This window comes from Triturus cristatus, chromosome 4_1, assembly GCF_964204655.1.
Source record: "Triturus cristatus chromosome 4_1, aTriCri1.1, whole genome shotgun sequence".
In the NCBI taxonomy this organism is placed as follows: Eukaryota; Metazoa; Chordata; class Amphibia; order Caudata; family Salamandridae; genus Triturus; species Triturus cristatus.
In genome coordinates this window covers 883,686,720-883,698,943 of record NC_140585.1, presented here as the reverse complement: position 1 = coordinate 883,698,943, position 12,224 = coordinate 883,686,720, and the positions used below count along the sequence as shown (strand labels likewise).

At 44.0% G+C, this 12,224-nt stretch overlaps 1 protein-coding gene across 4 annotated transcripts in view; it reads right to left on the bottom strand.

The window, feature by feature from the left end:
* Nucleotides 1–12,224, bottom strand: part of CEP41 (centrosomal protein 41) — a 295,708-nt gene that overhangs the window by 47,597 nt on the left and 235,887 nt on the right. For all 4 annotated transcript variants that reach the window (XM_085653604.1, XM_085653606.1, XM_085653603.1 and 1 more), the window contains 2 exons: nt 5,878–5,947; nt 3,880–4,039 (listed from right to left, as the gene is read on the bottom strand). In XM_085653604.1, the coding sequence (XP_085509730.1) occupies nt 3,880–4,039; nt 5,878–5,947 (230 nt within the window). The remainder of the gene's footprint in view (nt 1–3,879; nt 4,040–5,877; nt 5,948–12,224) is intronic.

Here is a 12,224-nt window from a genome sequence, read left to right as displayed (position 1 = left end):
ATGCCATGTAAGAGGAGAGAGGGAGTGGAAGAACACCACCCATCACAGAAAAATAATGGCATCAGCCCATCAACCAACACTAAAACCTGATGAGGCTACCATGAGGCAGGTAACAAGAGATCAAAAGAAAACAGCAGGAAAAAACTTCTGCTATGATGGGACTAAAGACCACACCCGGAGTCCACCCAAGATATAGTCGCAATAAAGGCCAAAACACATAAGGCCCTAATAGATAACGATTTCCATCCTACAGAAAGAGATATCAGGCAGCAGGACCTAACTGATGCTTCAGATAAAAGATGGCATATGACAGTCGTGAAGGGATCAAACTCCACGAAATGAAAAAGCTAAAAACAATGAATGGCAGTGCATAGAAGCTCAATAAGGATTGAGGTCACTAATAAATGTCTCACCGGAGACACAATGGAATCAAAACTAAAATGGGGAAAACAGACCCCCACCCTACAAAGGAAGAGAGGGAGAAAAGAAGACAACACTTCTCCAAGCAGATGTAATTCACACAAAAATGAGTAATGGTATAATGGACCTTTGAGGGATAGAATCCTCATCACATCCTATGAGGGAAAAATCCACCTGAAAAAGGATAGTAAGGGCCACCTCAGAAACCAATCCTCTAAAAGATAGAACAATACCATCCAAGGAACACATGTTCTACAAGGGAACACTTAAGTGAAAAGTTTGGCCACAACAAAAATGAGGAGTAAGATGGCGACATCTGAAGAACAACCAAACGGAAAAATACCAAAATTGGCAACTAAACAATGCCTCTAGGAAGAAAGGGAAATAAGTATTCCAGATAGGACAAGAAGTAACATTCTATCAAGGATGAAACAGAGAAAAAACTAGAAAGGACAGTGGCACAGGACCAGAGTCACCTCGCAGCAGTGGTGAGATCTGAACATTGCCTTAGGTGGGCCTTGATAACCAATGCCAACCAAGTCATAGCTTAAGAAAGGTCTTAGGACCAAGCTAAATTTCTACCCAGGTCGAAGATCCTGCCCCCCCCCACCCCCCTTACCACCTAAATGGAAAGAAAGATAGCAATAACGGAAACCATGCTCCATGGCTATAAAAAATATTCATGATGACTGCAGGGTTAATATTGCACTGGTTTGCTGCAGAAATCACAAACAATTCATGATCAACACAGGTAAACTGAAGTCTCTATAAGGGATATTAAACAACAGCAGTAGATCTTAAAATGTGAACAAGGCATACCGAGGATGGTCCCCGAGAACAGGGTACAAGTAAAGGTGCATCCGCACAACGCAAAGTACCCACAATAGAATTAGTACTCCGGAAGAAACACTGGCAAGAAACGCAAAAGAAAAGGTGTGCATCATGTTGCAAAATAACACACACCCGAGAATAACTGGAAACTCAACCTGTCAGTGACAGGAAACGTCACCGGGTATCACCCTGAAAAGGAAAGTTTGAAAGGTAAAGCCAAAGGCACTAGCCTGTGAATGTCTCACATTTCAATAAAAAGGGAGCTTTCCTTGAACAAACCTACAGCAAAAGTACTATAGAAGCAGTCATAGCTAAGAATCTGCTCCACCCCAACTTTCTCTGAACCTCTGCAAAGCATGCGCATCAAATAGATAGGTGCCATCAAAAGGCATATCAATCAAGGTGGCCTGAACAGCCTCTGAAAACCTGAGGCGCCCAACCAGGCACGCCGATGTAGCGCTCATTAATCAGGCAATAGCCTGACCTTCAGAGTTAGTAGTGTCCATATCACAGCGAATAATCAACTTAGCCACTTGTTGCCCATCCTGTACTAGTGGGACAATAGTGTTCCAGGTCTATTCCAGAAGGTAGGGAAGCAGGCACTCAAACTAGTTCCATAATGCATGGAAGAAGTGTCCGAGGACACAAGAAGTACCGAGAGATTTTAGTGACAAACTGGTGGAGGCGAAAATATGCCTGCCAGAGGTATCTAATTTTCAGGCCTCTTTCTGGGGGTCAGGGCAGCCTGAACGACAAAACTATGATGAGTTTAATGCCTAAGGAGACATGTTGGATCTCCAGGGGATTGCCGTGCCTGTAAGAGAACAGATTGATCCACAGGAGTCCCTGTTTCAAGCTTAGCCCAATCCCCCAAAAGAACTTCAAAAAGATCATCACTATAAGGAAGCACCTGCTTTACCCCGGATTGGTCTCAATACAGAGCGCCAATTAACGGACCCGTCGTCATTTTCAAGGAGGGAAATATCACTCCCGAAATGGCAAAAACTCACCTGATTATATCCACTAAAGAGGAGCTCGCCTCTGTAGCCAAACCAGGAGGGGATAGGAGGCAAAAGGCTGGGGAAGACTCCAAGCCAATAGCTTCTCCCAAGTCAATCAACCAGCTAGACTCTATAGGAGGTTAAGAGATGGGATGGAAAAGCTCCAAACCCATTAACTCCATTTTCATGACCCCCAACATGTAAGCCAGGAGGGAGAACTTCAGAACAGATGGCTTCATCAACACCGAATCCGACCGGCGTCAAGGAGGCGATATCTCAGTATCAGACTGGAAAGGTGGAGCGTCGTGCTGCACTGACGGTGCCGTCATCGATGTCAGAAGGCCAGACCTTGTCGCTATTCTCGAAGTCGGTGGACCACTCCCAGATGCCGAAGGTGGTAACCCTTAAGGGCTGGGCACGGAGGTTGAAACATATTTAAAATCCAGCAACTGGACTGACGCCGAGGGCGAACCCGCCGGTGTGGACACAGTCACGGCTTCATGCACCTCCTTGGGGCCAAAGGGCACTTCAGGGGAAGGTGAAGACCTAAAGAAGTTATGGAGAGAATTGTAATATTCTCTCATCTGGGTCATAGTCGCCCAGGCTCCAGGGTAGGCTGGAAGGTGCGGGTAGACTAATGCTCCGAGTCTTCAGCCGAAGACCGGTGGCAGGCCTCATGCGGCGAAGTATGTTGCCGCCGTGACTTCGACCGCCTGCCTAAACTTACCTTTAGACGTTGAAGGAGAGTGATGCCCACAGGAATGGCTCCTGGGTCAGACACGCCATCGGTCCTTGGAGCGCGAATAGGACAAGACTGATGGGACGTCTTGGAAGACTGAGACATCCTTCATCGCCTTTGGTCAAAGTCGTTGACATGAGTCACACTCCTCGGAGTCATGGTGCTCACCTAAGCACCACATGCAAATAGAGGGAAGGTTTGTGGCCAACATTTGTCGCCAGAGAGGACCCACAAGGTTTGAACCCCTAGGACATATGAAAGGCACAATGTTTCATTCGATGAAATCGTTGAGGTGGGCAAAAAAAATGGCCTTACGAATCGCTGATCAGAATACGCATTGTAAGCGCTGAAAAGAAAAAACTGATGTCAGTGCATAGAGGGCTTATATGAACTCTTTCGACGTCTCATCCGGAGGACATTGCTACGGAGATGCTTGACGTCCTCAACCAACGCACAGAGGTACTGCTGTACAAAAATGTCCGGAACCAGTCTGGAGCCTGGGGATAATTCTAAGATAAGGAATCTGCGGTTAGATGCCTCTATAAGACTCATGATTTACCTAAAAACACTAAATCTCAAACACAGACTAGTTTTTCTGTAACTCATCTACACAGTCCGATTAGCTTTACTAGTGAGGAGATTACCACAGAACAACGCTGTAAAACAAATCAATGTGTCTAGTTCCTTAAAAGCATGCCTATTTTCTGGATGTCATAAGGTCTTAACATCATCTAGAAGACTAAACGTGTTGTAGAAAAAAATTACAATACTTACAGAACAATGCTCATGAATTATGCAGAAAAACAATGTAAAAACAATGCATGAATGGAGGTACTGAACACAGACATTTCATACGATTTGTATGAGAACACTTGCTTGGTAGTTCACCTCTGAAGGGTTGATCTTGATGTGTTGATGGACTCGCCAGCACCCAAGCCGTTGTCAATGAACTGAATCGGACTGGAGGGAGCTTCGGCAGGACTCCCCTTGCCATTAGTCCGGACTGAGAAAAGCTCTGGATCTCTGTCAGACACAACGGAATTACTGTCTAGAGAAGGGACAAGAGGGATTTGCAAAGTTAACTGAAGTTCAATGCGGATACAATACTTATCTTACTGGTGTATTAACATGCAGACAATACTACACACTTCCTACTAAGGCTTTTTGGGACAACTGCAGTGCTCTGTGGCATTATAAACAAGAACTTAGGACTCCAACATCTCCTGTCCTTTTGCATCAATAAGATTAGACTCATAACCTGTAGTAAGAGCTGCCACCAACAAAGTTTATAACACAGATTCAACTGAAAAGGTAATTTCATGGCTCAGTAGGGTAATGCCACAGCCCAAGGATGTGAGGAAGAAATGGGATGAATAATGAGAAGAGTAGGGCTTGGAAAAGCAAAGATTGCCCGTAAGGAAACGGGTTAATACTTCTCAGTCCACATCATTGCATAAGGCATTAAAAAGCAGCTCTCTGCCTGATTCATTACACCTAGCACCACAGAGAACCACTGAACCTCAAACCAAGCAGCAAAGTCCTGCAACATGTGCTTCTATGCACACATATCACCATCTCTAAACAATATATTTAACAATCATATATTTTTCTTCATTGACAAACACATTAAGGCAAGAAAGCCCTGGCTCAGCTAACAAAAAATCCCATGTGAAATAGGTGCCCAGTCCTCAAAAACATTACATGGAAATACAAATTTTAAAGGCTTGCTAAGCAACTGCTGCTAGTATTACAACACACCATAACATATGCTGAAACACATGTGAAGCAAATATTACAAGGCTGACAAATCCTGAGTAGAGTACAGAACTCAGAATCTCTGAAACAAAAATGGTAGCAACATCACCAGGCAGCAAACTGTAGGTAAAAATAAGGTTATCAGAATAAGACCAAATGTCCATCTATAATCAGGCCGCATTCCTGTGCCTCTTGTTGACTTGCCCTTTATTATTAAAGGGTTTGGGGTGGGAGGGGAGGAAAGATGAGCCCTAGCTTAGGTCATGACTGATCTCTGGGGATCCCTGCCATTGAAACTACACCGTCAGATTTCACTCGTCCTTGTGTTTGCTCAACTATCACTTAACACAACATAATCTATTGCAGTAGATTTTTCCAATTACAGAGACTGCAGAACTATGTAGCATATGCCACCCTAGTATTAAGTCATTCTGATCATATTGATTCCTCGAAGTCCTTGCACTAACTTCCAATAAGGAATCTCACTCCACAACACTGTGTGTTGTCCAGAAGATGCCACATGAATAAGTTAGTAAACATTCTTTGTGACATAAATTAGTCATGCCTGGCCACCTCCACAATACCATGGGGCAGTTGTGCAGATGACCTTCCAGTTGAAACAGCTGCTATTTCAGTGCAACCCATCTCTCTCAGAGGCCCATAGACACTGAGGACACTTAACTTTTAAGACCCCTCGCCATAATTTCAGCTTAATAAAATGCTGATAAATTACAATGTTTCTAAACCTGAAGTCCTTTTTGAACTTGTGGCCCAGCACAAATATCCCCCTGGTGTACCCTCTAAGCGACCTAGAATGTGATTTTTAATGGTAGACTGGCTGGAGGTGCAATGTGGCCTTCTTGGCATTGGTTACAACAGTGTGACACTACAAACTCAAGGATCAGTGGTACAAGGTTTCGCGTCACAGAAACATGGATCTCAGAGAGACAAGGTTTCGCAATACAGTCTGATCTCTCTCTGTAGAACTACATCCCCATTATACAGGTAAGTAGAGTAGTATCAGTTTGATAGGTGTCAGCTGGCACAGCAACTTCGACCTTCATAGTTATGCGGTTAATAGAGCAGTGCAAAATTTCAGGAGATAAAAGCTGGCAGTAAACACCTCCGTACCTTCCATCCTTTGGAGCTCCTCACTGTTCATATGCAGGAGTTCATCTGATACAGAGGCAACTTGCAGAGCCTATTAAAAAATACACAAGCATTTTTATCTATCAATACTAAATAGAACAAAATATAGTCCTTATATTTTCAGAGAAGATCCAAGTACTTGTGTTGAAGGATAACATATTTAAAGCCGGTTAGGAACACCACATTAGAAAATGGCTACTACTCACTTGTTGAACAGTGAAGAAAGCCCCTCAGACACATCTTTCTGTACCACAACCCTCTCCAAATCCCTGACAATTATTCTACCTTTCTTCTTCAAGTTAGAATTCGGCAAAACGTAAGCATTACTCAAGTCCCAAAATAAAGATCTTGATAATATGTGACTTAATTTTGCTAGGAAGACCATAATTGTTTCTTCAGTGGCATAATTAGCTGCTATCAAATCCTTAGGTCATCTATGTGAATAAAGACAGTGGAGGCCACTGATGTTACATTACCTATGTTTAGGTGGGATTTGAGTGTTACATTTAATCTATATCAGGGTCAACTCTTTTGGGAAGAGCTCATATCCTAGACACCTCTGAATCCTTAACAGTGCTCTTTTGAGATGGAAGGCGCGAGTGGGGATGCCCATCTCTGGAGAGATCTCCTGCCTCACTTGGTGGTGAGAGCCTGAACGAATAAGAACTCCTGCCACCTCTTTCATCCTTTATGTTTGGAAACGGGGTTCCCCGAGGGTTCTTTGCACTGTTGGCTATCTTTTGCAAAACTATAAAACAGTCTAATAATGCAGTTATGGTGTGCCTGTTCGCTGTTTTAAACTGTTATGCCCATCACGGTCTTATTTTCTCTTTGAATGTACACCTCTCCAAGCTGCATCTTACTAAGTTTACAGGGGTGGCGTCAAATTGTGAAACTGCGATGTGTATTGTTCTGTGCACACCTAATCCAAAGATAACGGTATTTCTGTGAGCCCCTACCTTGGGTGTCCAGCACAAGACTTCCAGCAGCTCTCTAGCCCTTAAATGTTAGGATTACTTGCAGCACCATCTCACAAACTCAAAATGGTCACCTTTGTTATAAGCACATACTGGATGCTGGGGCCTGTGTGCGATGCCCATGCTCCCAACCTCCCCCCTCAAGAAAGTGCAGTTTGTGTGTCAACTCATTCTTAAATGAGTAAAAAATAATGACTTGAGTAAAGATAATTCTTACAGCTGGAGCCGCATTGCACATGCGGTGTATTTTCCTTCATTGCGCCGGGAGCACCTTTAAAAAGGTGCGCCAGGCGCATTGAAAGAAAGTGCTCTGCATTATGGGAAATGCGCTGCCCCCAGGGCTGCAGCAAACTCGTGCTGCCCTGGGTGCAGCGCGTTCACATGAAATATGGAGCGACTGCTTTACAGCTGCTCCGTGTTTCACTGTGCATGCGGCCAACCCGCCTGCACCTTTAAAGGGGAATAGAGATCTCCTTGAAGGCGGAAGCAGTCAGTGACTGCACTCGCCGGCAAGGGGATGTCTGTGGGGGTCCACAGGACCCCCCTTTGCCCACTGCAGAAGGCTGCTCTCAGTGCACCTCCTGAGGGCTTCTTTGCCTCTGTGTCTGCGTCGGTAATACGCCACGGGCGCAGAGGCAAAAGGATTCCCTCGTTTGCGTGGAGAACGCCCGAATGCAAATAAGGGAACGCCCCCTTGAAGATAGCACAGGTGCTTTATGGGTGCCACCGCTATTGGTATTACAGAAGGGGCCGCACAAGCGTCTGCAGCCCCTTCTGCAATACCAAAGTGCCAAGGGTGCGCAAAGCGGGTGCAAATGCCTGTTGCGCCCCTGGGCCACTTTATGTAATAAGGCTACTGGTGTCCAGTGCAGGCAACAGAACAAAAGAAGCAGAATGCGATATTCACATAGCAAGCACTTTCAGCAGCATCACGGTAAAATATTGAATAAAAGATTCACCATAGCATGTTTCTGCAAGCAGAGAGTAATAGCAGAAAAATTCAATTACGTTTTTTGACTAGGTTACGCAGGAAGATTATAATGGTAGCAGAAAGGGTATTTTCTACTTTAAGCTCAATACACAGACCAATTGTAAACAAGTTGAACAGATTTGGTTTGGTAGACCTGTTTGTTGAAGAATCTGCCCAAGTAACGGTTAGGAGAGTGCTGGTCAATGAACCACATTCTGAGGTAATAAAGTGACGTGTGTGATGGCAAACAAGGAACAGTGCTCTGTCCACAGTACTTTTATGTATTGGTAAGTGATATACAGGTGCCAATAGTGGAGGAATGTTTTGTTGCAAATGAAACAAAGATCTTTTAATAAGTTGATACACCGGATGCAACTTAAGAAAAAATACAGAAGTGTGATTTAAAAAAGGTGGTGGAAGCAAACTCTAGACTCTCAATGACACACAAATAATTAGGAGCAGAACAGAAAGGGAGATGAGGCCTTGAAGGTCACGGTTAGATCTGGCATCCTTAGGGTGGTCTTACCCCAGACGTTTTGCCTGCTTACCTCTTCTTTTTGTGGATTTTTTTGGTTGGGCTTAGGACTCTGAGCACTTTCCCTCTGACAAACAGTGCTAACATGCATGTGTTTCTCCCGTAAAACATGGTGTTCTTGATGTATTCACAATTGGCACATTTAGTTTACCTGTAAATCCCTAGTACAGTGCACTCACTACATGTGCCCAGGGCGAGTAAATTAAATGTTACCAGTGGGCCTGCAGCACTGATTGTGCCATCCATGCAAGTAGCACCATAAATATGTCTCGGACCTGCCACTGCAGAGCCTGTGTGTGCAGTCTACACCACCACTTCGACTTGGCATTTAAAACCACTTGCAAGACCTTAAAGTCCCAAAAACATTACATACAAGTCACCCCTAATGTAGGCCCTAGGTAGTCCATAGGGCATGGTGCTATGTAACTAAAAGGAAGGACATGTACTTTTAAGTATTGCATGTAATGGCAGTGAAAAACTCCCAAACTCATTTTTCACTACTGAGAGGCCTACCCCTCACGTAGGTGAAAATTGGGAATTCATTATTACACTTAGTAAGCTGTAATTCCTAATTAAGAGAAGTTAAGGATGTCCTGTTTAGTATCTCTGAAATGGTAATGAAAAATGTTCTTTAAAAGGTAGAAGTGGAATTGTGCTTACCCTTCTGAAATGCCAATTTTAGAAGGTTGGACATTTTCCTGGTCTTAGCTCTTTGGTGCTGCTGCCTGTCTCTGATCGCTGCCTGTCTCTGATCACTGGCTGTGCTGGGTATCAGTTCACTTTGTGTATTCCCCCTACACAGGCCCACACAAAGGAAGAGCTGGTTGTGACTTCATATGTCTTCCTGGGAGGAAGCAGGGGAGGGACTGGGCAAAGCCTCACCCTTACACCTGACTAGGCTATGCTCTAACCACATACAAAGATCTGCATACCCCACTGCAGTGAGTATGGAGCCTAGGCAGTATGAAGGGACCTCTGTGCACTTCAAAGACCCTTCTTTGAAGTCAGATCCACTTCAAAGGCACAGCTGGGAATAGGTTCTGGACCTCTGACCCTACCAACTAGTTATAGGACTTCTGTGCGGAGTATTGCTGCTTTCTGGACTGCTGATCTGGAAGACTGTTGCCTTGCTGTGCTCTCTGCTGCCTGCTTCCACCCTCTGACTGTCCCAGAGTGTCTCCAAAGGCTATCTGACCAGCCTCCTGGTCTTCAAAGACTCAGGGACAGCAAAGTCTTTAATCCTGTTCCTGGGTCATTGGAAGTGACTCCAAGTGTTTGTGCCAGTAAAACTGACTCATCCTCCGCTGCGACGAGCAGAATCAACGCAATGCTGTTGAAGCGGGAGCGGAATCAGTGCATTCACTTGAGACCCGAGCAATGTCATTGGAACCACTGCATTCACCACTGCATCACCGCCACCAAGACCACCACTGAAAGAGGATCAACGCATCCCTTTGACAAGCGTGAAGAAACCCAGCACAACAGCTACAGACGCAGCACAGAAACCACTGTATCACCACCACCACTGAAGGTCAATCAATGCACCTCTTCAACTACGGGACTGACACCGATGCATCATTCGATGCATTCTGCATCTCATGAATGTGATCAAGGATTAAGGTTCTTTTGCTCAGAGGGCCCTGTGTGAGCCCTGTAGCCGGCCTGTGCTCCATCGTGGGTGGCCTGAACTCTTGACTTTGTCCCGGTCCAGCGTGACATTTTTGTTTCTAAGCGCTAGAACACCATTTAATCTTTAAAAAATCATATCTCAACTTGTCATTTTGGTCGTGTTACATTTAGAAAATCATAATCCATTTTTCTAAACCTGTGTGGAGTCTTTTTATGGTGTTTTCATTGTTTAACTGTTGATCTATTGCACAAATACTTAGCCCATTGCCTCTTAAGTTAAGCCTGAATACTCTGTGCCAAGCTACCAGAGAGTGAGCACAGGTTCATTTAAAGTATGCATCTGACTCACCCTGACTAGGATTGTGGTTCCTGCTTAAAAAGGGTGTATGCTCTGCCAACCAGAAACCCTATTTCTAACAGTCACAAAATTGTAGAGAGGAGTCACAGAATTTTTGAACATACCATTTTGGGTGAACACAAAGGGGTTAAACAATTTGACAAGGCCACAAGGAGAGCACAAGCATTTGCAATGCAATAGGTCTCGCATTTGCAAGAGTTTGAGCTATTGACATTGTAAATGAAAATGCCCTTTATTAATGCATTTTGAAAACCTGCAAGTAGTGCGTACACACGCAATTTGTACTTATTGTCTTTTCTTACAAGAAGCAAGACTGGCAGTAAAAGAGACGCAGTTACTGTTAACTTTGCTTCTCATAAGCAACGACTAGAAGTACAAAGTGGGTGTTTACGCACTGTTTGAAGGTTTTGAAAACACATAAATAAAAGGCATTGCCATTTACAAGGCCAATAACTCAAACTCTCGCAAATGCGAGACCTATTGCATTGCAAATGCTTTTTTTTGTGTCTGTGGCTAAAGCAGCACCCACATACCTGGGCAGATTCTTCTAACCAATAGACTGCTGCAGGTGAGAGGTAGTGTGAGCAAACCATAAATTAGGTCCATTCATGGTTATTTGCAGAATGATAATTGGGTGGCCTGAGGACGCACACATTGTGGCTTAGTTTTCCAAGCATGGTTGCTGGCAGTAACGTAATAAAGGGTTTGTCAATGTAGAATGTCTCTATGTGAGAAATATATAACAGCCATGGTAGTACTGCCCCTAACATCAAGGTTATATTAGTATTAGGTCTTCCCAACACCACATGATTTATGACTCAAATATCGGCTTTAAATATATTTGGGAAATTCAGTCATTTTTCTCCAAACATCAGTTTACGAGTTCTGAAAATAAACACATTTCCACATTGAATACATGCTTTCAATTTTGGTGTACATATATTCAGCAAAGCAAAATCTTCTAGTTTGGTTGGCCAGGATGCACATAGCATAGCTACTTATTGGAACCTAGAGAGCTACCTGTAGCTCACAAGCTAAGTGTTGGTATACAGAGTGAAGGATGGGAAACAAAAGGGGAGAGGAAGGAGAGGGCAAATTAAAAAGGTTTACAGCTAATGATGAAAAAACATTGATGGAGAAGAGGATGTCAGAAGTTTACTGGTCAGTGAGAATAAGGAACAGGCGGATTAGTGCCTCATACACACTCCGGAGTTCTCTGACAGTCCAGTAGCCTATGGCTTAATTTAGGAGTTGGTGGACACCTGGAGGAAGTGCTGAATCTATTTACCCGAATCTCCTTTTGAAGACTGCAGAAATTAAAGTCCTCACAAAGACCGAAATCCATTGAATTTCAGTGGGGAATGGTGGTCTTATAAATATGTTATGGTTTGCTAAAGAAGGTAGCTACTGACTGCAGGAGTCATTGGTGCAATCGCCTTTAAGACCTGAGAGGGAGCAAGGCTTCTCTCCAATCCAAAATCTCCAAGACAGAAACACCCAACTACACCCCCAGAATTTACATTGCATACACCATAGCGTCCACAAACACACACAAGCGTGCCTATGGGCCACTAGAGTGCTGGATAATTTCAGTTTTTATTTTTTTTGTAAAAGGCAACCAACCAAGAAAACACAGTTAATCACTTACAAAGACAAGTAGGCAGAAGTGCTGTGATGCAGACACACTGATAAGGGCACTGTACACACAGCGTGACATACACACAAACTCGCATGCAGGGGACGTGCAAACGCACTGTCATCTACAGACAAGAGGAGACTCATGACACACACACAGAAGTATGTACAAAAAAAAGTCAAATGCAGAGACGTTTCTACAGACATTCTCACAGAGTTGTGCAC